This window comes from Schistocerca nitens, chromosome 1, assembly GCF_023898315.1.
Source record: "Schistocerca nitens isolate TAMUIC-IGC-003100 chromosome 1, iqSchNite1.1, whole genome shotgun sequence".
NCBI lineage: Eukaryota > Metazoa > Arthropoda > Insecta > Orthoptera > Acrididae > Schistocerca > Schistocerca nitens.
The window spans coordinates 121,454,094-121,477,060 of NC_064614.1; the positions used below are offsets into that span (position 1 = coordinate 121,454,094).

At 40.2% G+C, this 22,967-nt stretch overlaps 1 protein-coding gene across 2 annotated transcripts in view; it reads right to left on the reverse strand.

Moving 5' to 3' along the window:
• The window catches only part of LOC126242478 (uncharacterized), a 103,077-nt gene that overhangs the window by 45,659 nt on the left and 34,451 nt on the right, over positions 1-22,967 (reverse strand). For both annotated transcript variants that reach the window (XM_049948090.1, XM_049948091.1), the window contains exons 2-3: positions 20,769-21,075; positions 2,471-2,679 (exon numbers count right to left, since the gene is read on the reverse strand). In XM_049948090.1, coding sequence (XP_049804047.1) covers positions 2,471-2,679; positions 20,769-21,075 — 516 coding nt within the window. The remainder of the gene's footprint in view (positions 1-2,470; positions 2,680-20,768; positions 21,076-22,967) is intronic.

The following is a 22,967-nucleotide window of genomic DNA, read 5'->3' on the forward strand; positions in this document are numbered from 1 at the left end:
TCTTTTTTAAATGTCCACAACATCTTGATAAAGTGAAATAAACATTAAATATTTCTCAAAAAACAGAATGGCCAAGAAATTGTATGCAACAAAAATATTTCTCTATGAATCATAATTCACAAGTACATTGTCACTAAAATTTCAATCAACAATTTTTCCTTGTTTTACAAAATTTCCTCCTCGTAATTCACCACCTCCTCCTTCCAGATTCAAGACCTACTTTTCATCATGTTCTAAAATGTCTACTCTGCCCCATCTCTTAAAGTTACATTAGTTGCTCAACTAACTGCAAATATTTCTTCCTAAAAATTGCAACACAATTAAAGGATCATGTTTTTGAAAACCTTTAACTGTCTACCATTGTGACACATAAGTTTGGAACTGCACTCAGAGCTGTCTACAACCTTCCTCTGTAATGCTGCAAAAGCATGGCACTCTGAGACATCAGGCTCAGGCTCAGGCTCAGGCTCAGGCTCAGGCTCAGGCTCAATGACGCTTCAAACCGCAAGGTTTCGACACATGGGGAAAAAAAGCAGCCAGAGCTCAGAATTTCATGTGACATGTAGGGTGAATTAACAGTGTCGCATCAGCACTAAATTGCACCACAATTCTGCCCAGTGCCACCATGGACCTGTCACATGATGGGAAGGTCATCACACCCCTTGTTACATGCATTTCACTTTTCCTTTTGATGTATCTGTGACAGAGGTTAGAACTGCAACACACAGCACTGAAATTTTTTTCTTGAGGGTGACCGAGATAAACATTTTAGACACACTGCCCCTCAGAAATTGCATTGAAAGGCCTTAGGGGGAGGCGTAAAAGGTGTCAATGAGATCATTCATTTCCTTAGGACATTGATTCTCTCACATTTCATGCTTGAAAACAACAGTCCACAGTGTACTGAGCAACAGTATGAAGTTCTTGACAGCCACTGACACTGCTGACATCCCTGGATGTTTCAACCCTTCCCTAAGGACATTGTGAGGCTACATCCCCATTAAACGTTACTTCTCCCCTTTGGAGTGCAACATGACTGCAATTGTTGCTCCTGTGTACAGAGTGGAACCACTAGGGACCACTCAAAACCATTGATTGACATTTCAACGTGATCCAAAGCAGCAAAAGGTGGTTATGCTTTTTCAGCCCTCCTGTTTTTCACCCTGCTGTGGCTTGGGAGGGGAGGGAAGGGGAGGGGGGGGGGTATGACATTAACATATGCATGAATAAAATGGTAAAGGGCCCCTTAGACCCCCCCCTCCCAGTTCGGCAACACCCTTGGTGGCATCCACCCATGTTTACTGAGAATTTTTAAAATGTGTGCTTACAGAGAAAACCTGTGAAGTAGCTCTAGGTGCTTGCATGCAGGTAGGTAGGTAACCACCTGACACCTCTACAATGCCAGCTGCCTGCTTGCAAGTGCCTAGACCATATCAGAGATTTTCTCTGTAAAAGGACATTTTTAAAATTTTCAGGAAATGTGGGTGAGTGCCACCAAGGGTGTTACCGAACTGGGGGGTCTTACAGTAAGTCTTTGAAATTTCTACTCTGAATTGCGTCAATGTCACCCCCCACCCACACCCTGCCCCGTGATCATACCACAGGAGGGTGCAACAAACAGGAGGGCTGAAAATGCATATGCACCCTTTGCTGCTTTGAATCATGTTCATATATCTTTGAACGGTTCTGAGTGATCCCTTGTAGTTCCATACAGTAAAACAGAGCAAAAATTGTGGTCACTCTGCACTCTAAAGTGGAGCAGTCACATTTAATGGGGATGTACCATCATAAAGTCATTAGAGAAGGGTTGAAAAGTCTGGGAGTGTCAGCAGTGTCAAAGTATGTCAAGAACATCGACCTACTGCTCATCGTAATGCAAATGCCCATTTTTCACCATGAAATGTGTGGGAATCAATGATACAAGGAAACAGGTGGTGCCATAGACGTCCTTTATGCCATCTCTGAAATGTTTTCCTTAGCCACTCATAATAAAACTGTGTGATTTCAATGCTGGGCCTCGGGGAGTGGGGGGGGGGGGGGGCGATTAAAAGGGATTGTGGAGACCTTAACATCATGTGACAGGCCCAGAGGCCCTGTGCAGAATAGTGGTGAAATTTACTGCCAATGTGAAATCATTAATCCACCTAAAACATCTCATGAACTACTGAGATCGGGCCTTTTTTTTTTTTCACACGTGTCAAAACCTTGCTGTTTGAAGCATCGTTGAGCCGATGGTGAAGCTGCAAGGTGTCACACTTTTGCATCATTACAGAGTAAGGCTGTAGACAGCTTTGAGCACAATTTCAAACTTATGTATCATAATGGGAGGCAATTACAGAGTTTCAAAAAAGTGATCCTCGAACTGTGTTGCACAGTGAATGAATCTAGTTTAAGTTACTTATCCACTGAGGTATCCACACCACACATAACATCAGTTTATTAAGACTAATTACAAATATAAGAAACAAACCTGTTCCTGTTGCACTGCTAATTTTGCTGCATATTTTGACTGACAATTAATGTCATCCCTAAGTTTTTCTTTAAGAGCTGCCAATTTTCTGAATTTTTCAATTTTTTCACTTGCCTGTTCAACTATCTCATCAAGTACTTCCTTTCTTGAATTTCTGAACAGGATGACATTATGAAGGATAACAACTACAGTAAAAGTCCGAGAGAGACCTGTGGAAGGCTAAGAAATTAATCTGGTGACACTATAGTAAGAATAAAAAAACTAATTTTAAAAAATGTAATTTCTGAGCACACAAAAAAATTAATGTACACTATATTGGGAATGACAGGTGTATCTACAACCACCCATCACAAAGAAGCAGAAATGTGAAGGCAGGTGTGTGTGTGTGTGTGTGTGTGTGTGTGTGTGTGTGTGTGTGTGTGTGTGTGTGGGTGGGTGGGTGGGTGGGTGGGTGGGTGGGTGGGTGGGTGGGTGGGTGGGTGGAGGGGGGGGGGGGGCGGCATGCACGCGCGTGTGTGTGTTTTCTTTCATCCCCTACTCTATAGATGAATTGAATAGGAAGTAGCCCCAACAACTGGTACAATAGGAGTACCCTCTGTCATACACTTTGCATGGTTTGCAGAGTATCTTCATCCCCTACTGGTTATCATCATTGTTGTTGTCGTCATCATCGTGGTCGTCAAGTATTCTGAATCGCAAAGCTCTTACTGTTGCATTACATAATACAAGAACTACCCTGTGTCAATAGCAAAATGCAATCGACAGATGATGTAAGGTTTATTTATTTATTCCATGTGACCTGATGGTACAGAGTGTGTTACAGATGTCAGAAAATATCAGTTAACGTTGTTAACATATATTAACATGTAGTATCCTAATTTATTATATTGCAAAGATTGGTTAAGTTTACTTCACTCCATTGCTCAATGTTTTCAGTTTAACATAAATAGCAAGATTACTGTTCTAGGTATTCATTTATGGAGTAAAAACAGTGACACAACAAATATGACTTCACGGCATTGTAAATTTTATCTTGTCTTCGATGGACTTAATACTAGTGGGAAGATTGTTGAACAGTTGGAGGCCCATGTGGAAAGCTCCCTTTTTACACAGTAGATGTTTGTACATAAAACATGCAGATTTGAGTTTGTCCTGGTGTTGTGTTTATGTATCTCAATTTTTACGACTCTGGAGTCAGTTGGCACTATATGGTTTCTGAAAAATTTTAGAGTCTCGAGAATGTATAGGCAAGGCAGTGTAAGGATTTCCAACTTTCTGAAGATGGGTTTGCAGGAGTCTCTGGGTTTGCTCCCAGATATAATCCTCATAGCTCTCTTCTCAATTTTGAATGTGCTCAGGGCAGTTGGAGAATTTCCCCAGAATATCACACCATATTTTAGGTGGGCTTGTATGTAAGTGTAGTATGCGCTGGTTAATGTTTTCAGGCTAGCACATGATTTCAGTACTATACTCAATGTATAACAGCCAGTACTAATTCTGGGATTTACCTTTCCTGTATGTGTATTCCATTTCAGGTTTTCTTGAACCCACAGACCCAGGAATGTGAAAACAGTGTCAGTATCTACTGGCTGGTTATTTACAGTGACAAGTGGCTGAGAGGAATTTACATTTTCTGTTGTGTGAAAGTTCAAAGAAGCTGTCTTTTTGGTGCTGATAGTTAATCTGTTGATTTTAGCACAGTTGCTGAGTTGTTCCGTGGCCAAGTTTAAAGCCTTTTGCACAGCATCTGTATTCACCCCTCTGAGGAGTACAGTTGTGTCATCAGCAAATATTATTGTTTTGTGTGCGTCTACATTCAAGCTCAAATCATTAATATACAGGAGGAAAAGTAGAGGTCCCAATACTGAGCCCTGTGGTACACCTTGCTTTACTGTTTTATTATGCGATAGGATTTCGGTTATTGAGTTGGTTTGTCTGTTAGTGTATTTCATGCCGATTCTCTGCATCTGGGTTAGCAACGAAGCAATCCAACTGTTTGCAATTCCTCTGATACCATAGTATTCTATTTTTTCCAGCAATATATTGTGGTCAACAGTGTCAAAAGCCTTTGACAGATCCAGAAATATGCCTGTTATGGGTTGTTTTTTATCAAACACATCTAATAACATATTTATTCAATCATATACTGCAGTTTCAGTAGATTTGTTGCTTCTGAACCCATGTTGAGCTAAACTTGGTTTTTTTTTTCCCCCCCCCCCGATGAAGTCCATCAGTTTTTTGTACATTATTTTTTCACAAACTTTGGAAAAGCACGATGAGATTGAGATAGACCTGTAGTTATTCATATATTTATCATCACCTTTCTTGAAGACAGGAATTACTTTAGAAAGTTTCAGAGCTTCAGGGAAAGTACCTGCCTGGAAAGAACAGTCACAGAAGTGAGTTAATGGTTCAGCAATTATGTGCACACATTTTTTTATGACAACTGCTTGATACCATCAATTCCAGCTGAACATGAATGTTTAGCTCTCTGAGGGCATTTGCAACATCATTTTCAGTGACTTTTGTAATGAAAATTGACTCTGCACATGTGTGATATTTTTGGTTTGCTGGTTGATAGTTTGTGTTAGTATTATTTTTGACCAATTTTCCAGCTATGCTCATAAAGAATTTGTTGGAAGAGTTCACCACAACTTCAGGATTAGATATAGATTCATTGTTGAGTTTGATTTCTATGCTGGTGTGTGTAGCTTTGATTTCCCCTCTTTCCCTTTCTATAATATTCCAAATTGCTTTTACTTTGTTGCTGGATTTGTCAATGTACTCATCATTTTGCATCCTTTTTGCCTGTCTTATCACTCTTCTTAGGATACATGTATAGTTTTTATAGTATTCTGTTAGTTGAGGGGAAGTCACTACTTTGTTTACATAACATGTGGAGTATTCTTTTATGTTTGCAAGAGATTTTTATAGCTGGTGTAATCCAAGTCTTGTTTCTCTTATTATTATTTATTCTTACTGGTTTTTGTGGAAAAGCCTCTTCAACATGGTGGATAATTGTTTCAAGAAATATGTTGAATTTCATGTTGACATCATTGGCTGCGTACATCTCTGTCCACTTTTCTTTACTAAGGAGGGCATTTAGCTTGTTCAAGTTATCTTGAGTGAAAAACCTTCATAAAGTTTTAGGTGGGACTGGGTTTGAGGTATCTTTGCTAACATTGACCTTTAGAATGACAGCTTGGTGGTCGCTGATTCCTGCACTGTATACTTCTATTGTTGGTTTAAGTTTATTTCTACTTGCAAAAATTTGATCTAGAGCTGTCTTCGATGTGAGTGTTATTCTAGTGGGCTCGTTTGTAAGGCCATGCAGATTATAAGTTTTTGCAATGTTAATCAATGTCTCCCTGTTTCTGTTGTGGGTGAGAAAGTCTATATTAAAGTCATCACATTCAATTACATCCTGTTTCCACTGACTTATTTTGGATAGAAACAAGTCCATTTGTAACAGAAAATCATTAATACTACTGGAGGGGGGACAGTAAATTGTAGCTACAATTAGATTTAGATCTGTACGCTTTCTGGCTGCACATTCAAAGATCTTGTCTGCTCCTATTTCCTTTAGGGTAGGAAGTGGGCTATATTCAATCTGTTGTTTTATGAAGATGGCAACCCTACCATGTCCATCATTTGATCTGGAGTAATGTTCTCACAATTTGAAATTTGGCAGTGAGATTAACTTAACTACATCAATGCAGAGTCAGTGATCTGCTAGACATACTACTGAGATATCACTGAGTTCACTGATCAGCAAAATGCTTAAGCCATCGGTTTTGTTGCTTAAGGAGGGACATTGTGATAATAGATTTTCAGGTCTGAGTGGGGTTTACTTAGGGGGCTCGAAGTCATATTTACTGTGTCACTGACCTTTAGTTTAAATTGGGCTGAATTCCAGATATGTTGATTTCTGAGCAGTTGTGCTGGTTCTGTCTGTCTGTCGTCCTTGGCAGCCAACTCATCTTCCAGGTGGTCCTGAAAACTATCCACATGCACATCACACTGCTGAGGCATCACATTGTCATTTTGGAGGGCTGTCTCGATAATGTTCACCATCACATTATTGATCCTTTCAGGTTCCTGACCTTTTTGAGGTGTCAGGGGGTTTGTGTTTCGTCTCTGTGACTTCGTGACCCATTTGTCTAGTGTAGTTTGCACAGTATGGCCACTATTACTCTTTATTTCCCATCTTGTTTGTCTTGATCCATTTGCTTATAAGCATCTGTTTATGGTTTATGACTTTTGGTTTCTTATTATCTCCCATAGTTGACAGGAAGGCCAGTCTATTGCAGATAATCTCCTTGCCACATTTATTTAGGTGGGAAGCATGTGTTGCGAAGTGATTTCTGGCTAGTTCAAAATTCACAGCAATTCTTTTTTTGTATGCATGTTTCGCTAAATTCAGTGCTTGTAGCAGGTCAAGGTTTGCAGTATTAATTTTACTATTTAGATTATGAACATCATATATCCTGGGTATTGGGTGGATAATGATATTCATTTTGTGTCTTAGAGCGAGTATTGGTTCCAATGGTTCTACCACATGTTTGATCATTAGATCAAAAGCTTTGTCTGTGTCGTTAGAAACCCCCATTACAATCAAAGTATCATGTGTACTGAAGCTTCTTGTCAAATTTTCTGCGTTTTTTACCACCTCTTTTAGTGGAGCGCCAGGTTTTACTATGCTTTTTACCTCTTATGAGGGCCCTAGTTTGTCTTGCAGTATTTGAGCACTGTCTCTTCCATGACTGTCACTTAATATTAGTACTTTCATTTTTTCCAAGATTTTCTTGCTATGTAACGTTCTGGAATTTCTTTCGTTTTTGTCCTGCACATATATTGGTGCTTGAGCAATTATGTTCACTGGCGGATTACTCGTACACTGTGTGGCAGATTGTTCACTTTAGGTTAATTTTTGCGTAAGATCTTGTGCAACGTTAGACTGTAAATTGACCTTGCTAGCATCTTGCACCAGGTGGTTATCAGAAGTTACAATTCTATAATCACTTTCTGAATCCATTTCAAGTAGGCCTGCCATAATATTAGCTTTGTTTTCCATAGCAGTTTGTTTACATGCAGATTGTGCAGGGCTACAATCACACGTGGCACTAGACAACACACGATTTCTGTTAGGCAGCAGCATAGACAACACACGATTTCTGTTAGGCAGCAGCATTGCATTCTGAGCATGATTTACGGCTCGACTATTTCTCGTAGTACGCTGTCCTGTCAAGCGCCAGTTTTTGTTACCGATATTTACGTTCGGGTTGCGGATAACGAGTTCATTGTTAGTGGGTTTACTGGTTACTGCCAGTTCAAGTTCATTACACTTCACTAATAGTTCTTGATACGTCACCAATAGGCTTTCATGCTTGAGGCTGAGGACCATTACTTCTTGTTTCAACGACGTACTTAAGTGATCCTGCGTTTTTAGAGTATTGTTTACTTTGGATTCCGACATTTCCACTGATCTTCACTGTTAAAGTATTTCAGGTTAGCTCTGACGCATTTTTCGTGGTACCAGTAATTACAGTTACTACACGGAATACCTCGTATAACTCTTTTTGAACATATTTTGCACTTATTATGGTTGAAATTCGTTGGTACTGCAGGATCGACAATTTGTACACTTTTACCCAGCGCCATCTTGAATTTGGAACATTGCTGTAGTTCATTAATCTCCCTGTGGTACCATTTGTATCACTGTCATAGCTCAGCATGCAGAGTACACTCCTCAGAGAAGAATGGGAATCTGATGAGTCTATGGTTGTTAACTATAATAAAAGGCATTTTACTGTTGACTGTATACTGTCTTTTACTATTGAAAGCAGTGATGCATGAGGGCTTTTACTTCATATGATGCCACATTAAGAGCATTGCCATACAGGCTGCTGTAAATAATTTCGTTATACTTAATGATATGATCGAAAACTGTAGCTAAATAATTCTTCATCAGCAGAGGTTGGTGGTTCTGAAATATGATTCTTTTTCCAAATATCTACAAGCTGTTGGACACTAATTGCACAAAATATTTTGCTGTTTTTCTTTCTATGACTGTTCTAATGCATTTAAAAAAAATCATACTTCAACTAATTTTCTCTTAAAAGACAACCGGGACCTTCTAGCCTCTTGATAGATTTCAAAATTAAATGTAAATGACCTCCAAGTCAAATACAATTATTACAAGTGGACTTTGAAATTTTCTTCTTTTATGTTCAAATAACTCACGGGAATGGGGCCAGGTGAAGTCAACAACCACCGATATTTAGACAGAAGCACTCCCTGTCATTTTCAAGGCATAACTGCAGCAAGTAAGGTGCTGTGCAAGCAAATTCAAAACCTTTGGTTTTTAGAAAAACTCCAGAAAACACACACGCACGCACGCACACACACACACACACACACACACACACACACACACACACACACAAACACTACCACTATCTCAAACAAAAGATGACAGACATCACAAGTTATCGATAGTGAAATTAATAATCAACAGATGAGGCAGCATAAACTGTGTACCTCTATTTATTTGCAAGCCAGAGAGCAGGATTCCATACAGAATATAAACAAAAAGCACCATCGCTATTTATAAGTTTACTTGCTAACTTAATTTCAACAGCTTTCTTAACAACACTATCCCAAGAGATGGAAGTGCACGCAAGAATTTCTGTGTTGTTAAATTCCAGTGCACTGGTCGATTTGCTACGCTGTTGTAAGCATGTGTGATGTCAGATGCCAGACCAATATCTGCCAAAAATCAACAGAATTCTTCTCATATGTAATGTAAACAGTGCTTTCTGCCCAACAAAAACAGATCTCCTGTGCCTTATTCTACCAATCTCCAACCACCTCCCAAAGTCTCACTGTCTGGCCACAGAGGAGAATTTCCCTCGTAACTCAGTACCACCCATGACTGGAGCAACTGAATTACATTCTCTGCCAGGGTTACGATTACCTCTTGTTGTGCCCTGAAATGAGAAATGTCCTGCCCACTATCCTTCACACCCTTCCCACAGTGGTATTCCACCATCCACTGAACCTACACATTATACATTCCATCCTGGATTTTCCATTGTTTGATAGCATCCACTCCAGTGGACAGCTGTTAATAGTCCCTTTCTTGGTATTTTCAATCAATCCTGAGGCCGCAAATGAACACAGTCCACTGCAGTGGGCACTCCCCATTGTGGTGGTGTGTTCTGCATACATTTGTAGCCTCATGACGAACTGAAAATGCCAGAGAAGTGACCATTAAAAACTGTCCACTGCTGTGAAAAATCATGCACCTTAAGTGTTAAGTACTGTCTGAAAAAATCTGCACCTATATCCAGAGATGATGATGATGATGATGATGATGATTATGATCATGATCTTGGATGTGGGGTGCTCAACAGCATGGTCATAAGCAACCTTAAAATAGGTCAGCATGTCATTAAAGTCTACTTCCCCTCCCCAACACTTTAGGAATGTGGCCCAACAGTACCAGTATTGGCGAGGATGGTAGACTTCTTCAGCCACACTGAGGTATGCCCTGATGTCCGTATATAAGACATACTTAGCCAAAACATACTGAACCGAAAAAGGCACACTACAAACTTCACAGAGCAGTGGATCTTCCTGGTGGATGAGGAAACCATGTGTTTAAGGGCTGTGTCCCATGCGCAGTACGGTGAGCAGCACTTACTTCCATCAGAGCAATGGGCATGAAGTCTGCCATGCCTGTGTGGTCAGTGTGAGTGACCACAGTTTGTTTTCAGTCACCTCCAACTGTTCAGCTTCCCACTGACTCAAGATTCATATGTCACGTAATGAGATCACAGTGTGCAAGGGAATGGCTCATTGATGTACAACACCATTCTGCCATGCTTCTTTGGCAGCTTTGTTGGTATGTCATTTCCCTCTATCCCAACGTGTCCAGATACCCAGTAAAAGATCACCTCTTTACCACAGTGTTGGCATCTCTGTAAAGAGTCGTGGATGAGCTGAATCAACTGCTCTCTGTTACATATTTGATGGACGACATGTGATGCACTGAGTCAGAACAAATGAGAAAGCATTCACTGTGATGCCTATGAATCCACTCCAGAGTCATCACAATGCCGCACAACTCCGCATCTTAATTTGTGAATAGTTTTGGGAGGCAAACTTTGAAAACCCTATCAGGGAAAACAACTGAACAACAGAGGGCAATCACTTGTTGGAATCCATCTGTATAAACAACAATAAAGCTGTAATATGTACTTAAAATTGAAGAAAACAGAGTTGTAAAATTGTAATCTGGAGTACAAGTTTTCTTTTTACTGCATCAAGCTTACATTTATTTTGGGATTCTGAAGATGTAAGGCAGCAATTTGTTCCATCCCTGGCTGTGTGATAGATCCAGATGCTTTGAGGCAGTCAGTAGCACATATCCCGAATGGATTTGTCGCATGGAGCCAATTCCTTAACAACTGTTCAAAGTTGAGGTGGACTGCCACATTAAATGCCAATGAAATGAGACAACGCTGATTTTTTCAAGGCCTGTCGAGGCAGAAGGAGGTGTCACTGAATCCAGAGTGTCTGTTCACCAGCCTCTGAACACAGACTCTAAACTGGGCAGTCTGACTGGCTCCATGATCAACAGCATCCAACATCTCATGGTAGGAAATAAGACCTGATCCATAAACCACACTACCATAATCTAGCCGTGATCTGACAAATGCCCTGTAAAACTGCATGATGTTGGACCTCCCCACACCTTTGCGCTGAGCCATTTCAAAACAGCCAAATAGTAGGTCCAAAAAGTGCGCAACATTCTTAAAATGTAAAATATTGTCCCCCATTGTGAGCTCTGGTTGGTTAAACTTTGACGAGCATGACTAAAATTAACACACACATTCTCCTTTGATGAGAACAGAAATCCAATTTTATTGGTCCAAGCTTCCAGCCTCCTCATGGATAGCTGCAGTCAGCTCGTTGTCACTGTAAGATCAGAGGAAGAGTAGAAAGCTGCAGAGTCATCCACAAACAAACATAATTTAACAGGGCTCCTGACTGTGGATGTGATGCCATTGATAGTGACTGCAAACAATGTGACACTGAGTACACTGCCTCAAGGGACTCCATTCTCCTGAATGCAGCAATTAGACAAGGCCTCACCAACATGATATCAAAAGCACCAGTCCTCAAGGAAGGATTGGATAAGAAGTGGGAGACTTCCACATAGTCCCCATTCATGAAGTTGGTGAACAATGCTCTACCTACAAATGATGTCGTATGCCTTTTTTTTTTTTAGGTCAAATAACAAACCAATTAAGTGGCTTCAGTGTAAGAAAGCATCCTTTACCACCCTCTCCAGTAGAATTAAGCTATCGAGGGCAGAACGGTAGTGTCTCAAACCTGACTGGGAGCAGCACAGGTGTCCTCTGGACTCGAGAAGCCAGATGAGGTGGCAGTTGACCATGCTTTCCAAGAGAAGGGCTACACTCTGGTTGCTGTTGGGGGCATAAGTTCCTTGCCTCGTTTCCATAATGGAATTAATATTGCCTCCCTCCAAGTCATGGGGTACTGTCCACCAAACCAGATCTGACTGAAACAAGATAGAAGGTGGCCTTTGGTTTCAGGGCACATATGACAGAGCATTGCATAATGAATCTGATCAGGCCTTGGAAAAGTACCTGGCCACGGGCAGAGCCGATTCCATTTCTCACATGGAGACTGGGAGATTTTAGACCATCTCACAACAAGAGAAGAGGAGGAGAGCCTCCTCATCGCCACAGTCCTAGCAAACACATGGAACACAGGGGTTTGTCTCAATGACACAGCGATGGTTGGTTGGTTTAATGATTGAAGGAAACAAAGTATGAAGTCATCAGTCCATACCACATGGAACAGGCAAGTCAACAAAACTACACGCTGAAGACCAGCCTAGTTGCATGAAACCCACAGAGAAAAAGCCCAAGGGCTATCGTAGGTCAACAAAGTCTGGAGAAAGTAAGAAGAAAAGGAGGGGGAGGGGGAGGGGGAGGGGGGGGGGGGGAAGGAAGTAAGGTGGGCGACGTTCCCACTTACCAGAGGCACCCCAACCAACAATACACATGAAAGACTTGTGACATGGCCAGGGCACCAGAAACACAGGAAAACAAAGGAAGATCACCAAGTCAAACAGAATACACAACCGAGCCCAGACAACTGCTACCCAGTCGGGATAGAGGAGGCAATAGGGCGTCCTCCCAAACCCTCAATGGGCCAACAAGGCTGAGGCGCCCTCTCTCAGAGAGAATGGCAAAAATCCTCATCATGAATAAACCGTAAAACCAGGTCAGCAACTGAGGCATCATCTGCCAACACCAGGTATAGCAAGTCATGAAGATTAAGTGTCTGCTGCAGGGCGGCTAGGTTAGGACAGTCCAGTAAAATGTTGACCACCATCAAATGGGCACCACAGCAACAATGGGATGGATTCTCATGATGAAGGAGATAGTCATGAATCAGCCAAGTATGGTCAATATGGATGATTGAGTCCTTGCAAGGACCCCCACAAATTCGTGGTCTTCCCTTATTGCCTGTACTTTGTTCAGCAAAGTCAGAATATGCCATTCCATATTCCACGTCCTTGGAACTTGATGGTGTAATACTGATCAAAGTTCTGATTCCAGAATATTGATCTCAAGATGTGGCTTGCTGGTAGCCAATTTGGCCAGCCTGTCGGTGAATTCTTTCCCTAGGATCCCAATGTGATCGGGACCACCGGAGGGACAACACTGCAGCCATATGGAAAGCAGTAGAGTTCATTACATTCTGTGTGAACATAAGCAAAGTCATCATAACCGGCACTCATCAAGCCATCAGTATAGACTAATTCTTAACCCCAAAACATGCCAAGAATGGAGAAGAATTGGCAGCAACGAGACTCAGGGTGAGTCTTCTGGACCATGTGATAGGTCCAGACAGAGCTGAGGATGAGAGATACAAAATGGTGGTATTCATGAGCAGGCATGGAGAAGAGGTTGTAAAGGGGAAAGGTGGAGTTCAGAAAAATGGTATCTGATGCAGATGGTGATGGTGATAGTAACCCCAGACCGGGGCTGCCAATGGGGTGAGGTGTATCTCCAAATCCGGAAAGAAGAGATGGGTGCCCCAGAGAGCAGTGGATGCGTAGTGCACAAGCAATCACTGTTGTTGGCGCAGAACCCGCACTGTGGAATCCAGACTCTGCTAGGAGGCTTATCACGGGGCTAGCCCAAAAGGCACTAGTTGCCAGTGGTATCCCGCAATGTTATATCAGGTCCAGTATCTGTAACACTGAAGGTGATGCCGAGCCGTATGTGTGACTCCCATATTCTAGATGAGACTGGACCAATGCTGTGTAGAGGTGTACCAGTGTAGAGTGGTCCATGTCCCAGCTGGTGCTGCTGAGGCATCGAAGAGCATTGATGTGCGACCAACATATTTTCTTTAGGTGACGAATGTGGGGAAGCCGTAACAACTGGGCATCAAAGACCAGTCCCAAAACATGATCTTTGCCCATATCTGCGAAGAGGGAGTATGTGACCCTATGGAAGTGACATATCATTTACAACACATATGTTTCTGGCATTTAATATGGGAACAGGCCATGGCAAGTAGCAGTTTGAAAGCCAGGAGTTGGTCAAAAGATGGATGCCGTTTGTAGCACTGAAGGACACGATTGCGTGCTTTAATAGCCTCAGCAATTTCAGGTGTCCACCAATGGACCGTCTTCTGTCAGGAAGAACCTGAGCAAGAACTAATCGCCACAGCAGATGTCGAAAGGATGGAATCGATCAAACTCCATACATACTCATCAATTCTGTCACGGGGTGGAGCGGTGGGATGGCAGCCAAGGAAAAGGCCTCCTAATCCGCATTAGTGCTGCAGTGGTAACACCAGTTCCCAATCAGATCGCCAAAGTTAAGTGCTGTCAGGCTTGGCTAGCACTTGCATGTGTCAGAATCTGGGTCTGCAGAGTGCTGTTGGCAAGCAGGGTGCACTCAGCCCTTGTGAGGCCAATTGAGGGGCTACTTGATTGAGAAGTAGTGGCACCGGTCACAAGAACTTACAACAGCAGGAAGAGTGGTGTGCTGACCACATGCCCCTCTGTATCCGCATCCAGTGATGCCTTAAGGCTGAAGATGACACGGCGGCTGGTCAGTACCATTGGGCCTTTCAAGGCCATTTCGGACAGTGTTTGTTTGTTTTTTGTTTGTAATCCACATAAGTAAAGGCCCACCAGGGAGGGCATCCAGCCCATACATATGCACAAAAGATCTTTGGGCCCCCTGGGGGGGGGGGGGGGGGGGTATGTTACGGCCTGTTAGTGTAATTCTGAGACTACTACATGGCAGGACTGGCCAACAGAGCTCTGTTGAATGGGCATAAGCACTACCTCACAATAAATCCATGTCATCTGGAGGACATTTTAATTTAGGCTGTTCCACAGGGGTCCCATGAGCAACTACGGAAACAAATGTCAATCCAGACAAGAGCCCCATGTGCCTTTCAGCCTTACACAACTGGGGCCTGGCAGGTGCCCAAGAGGATGCCCGCTAGTGACTGTTTTACCTCAACAGCCATTCATTCGCTCTGTCAGCATGTAACACACCTTGAGGTTGAGGCTTTTCTTTCTTTTTTTTCCTTTTACAGATACGTACCTTCTTCATAGTTCAGGCAGTGAAGCCAAGACCTCTGTTCTTCAAAACACACAATGTTCCACCACTGCATCTAACGGTGATTTCTGAATATGCCCAGAGTTTACGGTACAAGAGCTCTGGCGGTGATGGCCAGTCCCGAGCACTGGAAACCTGGGACCACTGTACCCGTACCCAGCCATTCCTTGTGGGGCTCCCTGGGAAGAACATAGCCCACCCTTCCCCCAGTTGTGGGACACACTGTCAGGTCCCTCCACTGAGGCCTGTCCAACACTGCTAACCCTGCCAGTAGCTATGTGACTGCTGGCATAGCCCTCAGTGTCACTGAGGTACGCAAACCCTCCCACCTGGTACTAAAAATGCCTACGCTAAGGCAGCATCCCCCGGTAGGGACATACATCTGGGGAGATCTTGATAACATTTCAAAGATGCATGGATTGCCAGCTTGCTTTAAAGGTTCAGAAATGCAAAAATGCAGAAAACTGGTATTCTATGGATACATCATCATCAAGTCACAGTTGGAAACAGTCAACTTATACAAATGCCTGGATGGAACAGTTTGTGGGGATCAAATGGAATCCTTTATTACATATACATCTATACTATGCAAACCACTGTAAATGATCACATAGACACAATCTTCGGTAAAGTAGGTGGTAGCCTTTGGTTCACTGATAAGATACTGGGAAATATCTTGTCAGCTTGGCCTACAGAGGAAGCTGTTCATGACACACTTGTGCATTTCTTCTTAGTGTATTGCTAAAATACGTTGGATCATTACCAACTAGGACTAAAACAAGGTATTGAACATATAGTAAGAAGGGCAGCACAAATGGTCATAGATTTGTTTGACTCACAGGAGGGCATCACAAAAATGCTGACTGACTTTGAAGAGAGATGCCAAAAATTGTGCGAAAGCTTACTTGCAATGTTTCAGGAACAGCAATTAGAGATTTTTAAGCAGGCATTCTTCTCTTTCTCCATGCATGAATTGAATGGAAAAAAATCCTAACATGTGGTACCCTCTGTCATGGACTTCACAGTCTGCAGATTATGTATGTAGATGTATATGTGCCAACACTACAAGATGTATACATTTTTTAAAATGTTGAAATCTGTTCAAATTCAGCCAAGAAGCACTCAAAACAGATTGGCAGACCCATAATGCACGGGAAAAGTTCTAGGGGAAGTGCTTCACCGATGCTTTCTTCTGATATGCAACGAAGTGTCACGTGTTCACTTACATCTTTCAAATAAATAATGCACAATATTGCAGTGTTCCATTGTTAAGGGTTAGTATGGCACCAAACGAAGGGAGAGGATGCAACCCAGTGCCAGCATATAGTCTAAGCCTCTCTCATAGCACCATTGAGTATTCAAGGACGTTGCCTCTAAGTTGAACACCTAGTGTCATTGGTGACATCTACAGAGACATAGACATGCTGGCATTTATGTCTGTGAGAGCAGAGTGTGGGGGGCTTAGAGAGAGAGAGAGAGAGAGAGAGAGAGAGAGAGAGAGAGAGAAAGAGAGAGAGAGAGAGAGAGAGAGAGAAACATGGGCCCAGACGGTGAAGCTGTAAGGATGTGAAACAAGTCAAGCTACGCATTAGCAGGCAGAAGCAGCCACTGTAAGGTACCTCTGTAAGATATTAAATGAGATATTATGAGGGTGGTGGTTGTGGTCTTCAGTCCTGCGATTGGTTTGATGCAGCTCTCCATGCTACTCTATCCTGTGCAAGCTTTGTCATCTCCCAGTACCTACTGCAGACTACATCCTTCTGAATCTGCTTTGTGTATTCATCTCTTGGTCTCCCTCTACGATTTTTCCCTCCACGCTGCCCTCCAGTACTAAATTGGTGATCCCTTGATGCCTCAGAACATGTCCTACCAACCGATCCCTTCTTCTAGTCAAGTTGTGCCATAAACTCCTCTTCTCCCCAATTCTATTCAATATCTCCTCCTCCTCCTCCTCCTCCAAATTTTTTATTGTTTCCAGTGTCAGTTGAGGTATTCCATGTCATCTGTATTACTTGGTCAACTTTCCCACTTTTCTGATGCAAGTTCCAACCCTCTGCCACCACAGAGGCCCTAATTGTAGTGCACAACATCGTAGCGTCTAACGTAACTATATTGGTGAGTGACCAATAGCGTGCTGTAATTGAAAACACGAATTCAAAGAGTTCGTCCACACATGGAGCACCCTCTTCTTCAGCATTACAATGCCAGACCACACATTAGCACTGTGATATCTGTGATAATCTGACACCTTGGGTTCACTGTTATCATTCATCCTCCATACAGTCCTGACTTGGCCCCATCCAATTTTTATCTGTTTCCAAAACCGAAAGAACACCTCTAAGGACTTCATTTTGATAGTGCTGAAATGGTGCAAGCAGATGTTAGGTTGTAGCTCCATCAGCAAAGTCAAACATTCTACAGTGATCGTATCAATAAACTGGGCTCTCATTGGGAGAAATGTGGTTGTCATCAGGGTGACTATTTTGAGAAATAAATATGTAGACATGAAGAATAATAAATAATAATTATTATTCTAATAATAAAATAATAATAATAATTATTATTATTATTAATTCTTTCCTTTCTCAGACGTTTTGTCTGGTTAAAAATGGAAAGTGACGCGGACCTTGATCAAGCGTGACTTCCTTTTAACTGTACGGTATATGTTACATTGCATTTAGGAACTTTCGGGTAATTGAACATGTATCAATAATTACAGATTTCTGTAGTTGTGTACATATGTTTGGATGTAGCTGTACTGCGTTGATGTACTGGTGGATATTGTGTGGTATGACTCCTGTAGTTGATAGCATAATTGGTATAATGTCAACTTTATCCTGATGCCACATGTCCTTGACTTCCTCAGCCAATTGGATGTATTTTTCAATTTTTTCTCCTGTTTTCTTCTGTATATTTGTTGTATTGGGTATGGATATTTCGATTAGTTGTGTTAATTTCTTCTTTTTATTGGTGAGTATGATGTCAGGTTTGTTATGTGGTGTTGTTTTATCTGTTATAATGGTTCTGTTCCAGTATAATTTGCATTCATCATTCCCCAAGTACATTTTATGGTGCATACTTGTATGTGGGAACGTGTTGTTTTATTAGTTTATGTTGTATGGCAAGTTGTTGATGTATTATTTTTGCTACATTGTCATGTCTTCTGATGTATTCTGTATTTGCTAGTATTGTACATCCACTTGTGATGTGATCTACTGTTTCTATTTGTTGTTTGCAAAGTCTGCATTTATCTGTTGTGGTATTGAGATCTTTAATAATATGTTTGCTGTAATACCTGGTGTTTATTGTTTGATCCTGTATTGCAATCATGAATCTTTCTGTCTCACTGTATATATTGCCTTTTCTTAGCCATGTGTTGGATGCGTCTTCATCGATGTGTGGCTGTGTTAGATGATACGGGTGCTTGCCATGTAGTGTTTTCTCTTTCCAATTTACTTTCTTCGTATCTGTTGATGTTATGTGATCCAAAGGGTTGTAGAAGTGGTTATGAAATTGCAGTGGTGTAGCCGATGTATTTATATGAGTGATTGCTTTGTGTATTTTGCTAGTTTCTGCTCATTCTATAAAGAATTTTCTTGAATTGTCTACCTGTCCATAATGTAGGTTTTTTATGTCGATAAATCGCCTTCCTCCTTCCCTTCTGCTTAATGTGAATCTTTCTGTTGATGAATGTATGTGATGTATTCTATATTTGTGGCATTGTGATCGTGTAAGTGTGTTGAGTGGTTCTAGGTCTGTGTTACTCCATTTCACTACTCCAAATGAGTAGGTCAATATTGGTATAGCATAAGTATTTATAGCTTTTGTCTTGTTTCTTGCTGTCAATTCTGTTTTCAGTATTTTTGTTAGTCTTTGTCTATATTTTTCTTTTAGTTCTTCTTTAATATTTGTATTATCTATTCCTATTTTTTGTCTGTATCCTAGATATTTATAGGCATCTGTTTTTTCCATTGCTTCTATGCAGTCGCTGTGGTTATCCATTATGTAATCTTCTTGTTTAGTGTGTTTTCCCTTGACTATGCTATTTTTCTTACATTTGTCTGTTCCAAAAGCCATATTTATATCATTGCTGAATACTTCTGTTATCTTTAGTAATTGGTTGATTTGTTGCTGTCAGTAGTTTTAGATCATCCATGTATAGCAAATGTGTGATTTTGTATGGGTATGTTCCAGTAATATTATATCCATAATTTGTATTATTTAGCATGTTGGATAGTGGATTCAGAGCAAGGCAGAACCAGAAAGGACTTAATGAGTCTCCTTGGTATATTCCACGCTTAATCTGTATTGGCTGTGATGTGATATTATTTGAATTTGTTTGGATATTAAGTGCGGTTTTCCAATTTTTCATTACTATGTTTAGGAACTGTATCAATTTAGGATCTGCTTTGTATATTTCCAATATTTGTAGTAACCATGAGTGGGGTACACTATCAAAAGCTTTTTGGTAATCAATGTATGCGTAGTGTAGCGACCTTTGTTTAGTTTTAGCTTGATATGTCACCTCTGCATCTATTATCAGTTGCTCTTTACATCCTCGTGCTCCTTTGCAACAGCCTTTTTGTTCTTCATTTATAATTTTGTTCTGTGTTGTATGTGTCAATAATTTCTGTGTAATGACTGAAGTTAATATTTTGTATATTGTTGGTAGGCATGTTATGGGGCGATATTTTGCTGGGTTTGCTGTGTCTGCTTGATCTTTAGGTTTCAGATAAGTTATTCCATGTGTAAGTGTATCAGGGAATGTGTATGGGTCTGCAATGTAACTGTTAAATAATTTAGTTAGATGTGAATGTGTTGAGGTGAATTTCTTTAGCCAGAAATTTGCTATTTTATTATTATTATTATTATTATTATTATTATTATTATTAAACATCCAGCATTCCACATAACACCTTCACACTATGTTTTTTTTCCTTCTTTTTTCCTTTCCTAGAAAAACTTACCCCCAAGCTATGCATAGCACAATACTAACACCTCTTCCTCTTTCTGAGTTCAACATCTCACTCATAGAGGAATGCTGACTCAGTTTTTTAGGATAGCAAATGGGAAGTTGCAGTAGACAAAATCACCCAGAGATACCAGTGTGTGTGTGTGTGTGTGTGTGTGTGTGTGTGTGTGTGTGTGTGTGTGTGTGTGAAGTGTTATGGAACAATGTGTGTATAGTGTGTGCAGTGACTGATAGTGAGATATGAGTGAACAGTGTGGCATTACATTATTTAATAAGTTGTTTGTAAAAAAAGAAGTATCGTATACCAGGAGTAAATCTAATGATTATCTCTAACTAGAAGTCTATAAATGTATGTTTACAAAAATTAGCTTATTTCAAACTGGTCTAAACTTGTAAATACTTTTGCATGTTCTTTATCCCTGTAAATAGAGATCAACGGACGAATAAAGCAGCTGCAACTACTGCTACTACGACTACTACTACTACTAAAGATGTAGACTGTTAACAGCATTTACTTTACTTAAAAAGTTTTTAAGAGTTTTCACATAAAAAATTTGGAGCCATTACTTTACAGCACACCCTCATATTAAAGGCTTTCTACAATTTTAATCTACAGTCATAAATAATTCTACACAATTACCTGGCTTTAAAATATCCATCAGATCAAATTCAAAGGAAGAAGCTTCTTTCAGAATTACGGCAATTGCTGAATAAAGTTTCATAATGAACCTAAAATCAGTATCGTAATGAGACAAATGAAACTGAGTTTCACTTTTCAATGGTTTCCTTAAATTTCGAATGTCAACTCCCAAAGGCTTAAGTAATTCCTGATAAATAAAAATAACCGTGTCAGTTGACAGTTTGTGCAGATCTCGAGCACATATTGCCGAAATCTGATAATTTTTTAATATCTCAAGTAGCTTTTCCGCACACTCGCTGTCTGGCATCTGCAAAACAAGAAGGGAAACTGTGAAATATCATGTACGTGTAACGAATAATCTGCATCATTGATAATGCACTCAAATAGGTGTTTTTAAGACATAACTGTAAAATGGGCAAAATTTATCATCCAGATACAAACATGAGTATGTAACTAGCTGTACACCAGCATTGCACAATTATTTATTTATCATTATTTTTTAGGCAGATGAAGAAATCAAATTCATCCATAGCGCAAAATCAAAGTACAGTAATTTTATGGATTTGTCCACCCATCCATCATGTTTCAACGATCACATCAACAAGGAGAACCTTCAGGTATGTGGAAAGAGTAAAGTTAAATTAACACTACAGAAATAACTCTCAGATTAGATTAGATTAGATTAATACTAGTTCCATGGATCATGAATATGATATTTCGTAATGATGTGGAACGAGTCGAATTTTCCAATACATGACATAATTAGGTTAATTTAACAACATACTTAAGTTAATATAACAACTTTTTTATTTTTTGTGTTTTTTATTTTTCTTTATTTTTTATTTTTATTTTTTTATTTTTTTATATTTTTTTCCTTAATTTATATCTAAAAATTCCTCTATGGAGTAGAAGGAGTTGTCATTCAGAAATTCTTTTAATTTCTTCTTAAATACTTGTTGGTTATCTGTCAGACTTTTGATACTATTTGGTAAGTGACCAAAGACTTTAGTGCCAGTATAATTCAACCCTTTCTGTGCCAAAGTTAGATTTAATCTTTAATAGTGAAGATCATCCTTTCTCCTAGTATTGTAGTTATGCACACTGCTATTACTTTTGAATTGGGTTTGGTTGTTAATAACAAATTTCATAAGAGTATATATACTGAGAAGCTACTGTGAATATCCCTAGATCCTTAAATAAATGTCTGCAGGATGATCTTGGGTGGACTCCAGCTATTATTCTGATTACACGCTTTTGTGCAATAAATACTTTATTCCTCAGTGATGAATTACCCCAAAATATGATGCCATATGAAAGCAATGAGTGAAAATAGGCGTAGTAAGCTAATTTACTAAGATGTTTATCACCAAAATTTGCAATGACTCTTATTGCATAAGTAGCTGAACTCACAACGTTTCAGCAGATCATCAATGTGTTTCTTCCAATTTAATCTCTCATCAATGGACACACCTAAAAATTTGGAATATTCTACCTTAGCTATATGCTTCTGATTAAGGTCTATATTTATTAATGGCGTCATACCATTCACTGTACAGAACTGTATGTACTGTGTCTTATCAAAATTCAGTAAGAGTCCGTTTACAAGGAACCACTTAGTAATCTTCTGAAAGACAGTATTCACAATTTCATCAGTTAATTCTTGTTTGTCAGGTGTGATTACTATACTTGTATCATCAGCAAAGAGAACTAACTTTGCCTCTTCATGAATATAGAATGGCAAGTCATTAATATATATTAAGAACAACAAAGGACCCAAGACTGACCCTTGTGGAACCCCATTCTTGATAGTTCCCCAGTTTGAGTAATGTGCTGATCTTTGCATGTTATGAGAACTACGTATTTCAACTTTCTGCACTCTTCCAGTTAGGTACAAATTAAACCATTTGTGCACTGTCCCACTCATGCCACAATACTTGAGCTTGTCTAGCAGAATTTCATGATTTACACAATCAAAAGCCTTTGAGAGATGACAAAAAATCCCAATGGGTGGTGTTCGGTTATTCAGATCATTCAAAATTTGATTGGTGAAAGCATATATGGCATTTTCTGTTGAAAAACCTTCCTGGAAACCAAACTGACATTTTGTTAGTACTTCATTTTTACAGATATGTGAAGCTACTCTTGAATACACTACTTTCTCAAAAATTTTGGATAAAGCTGTTAGAAGGGAGATTGGAC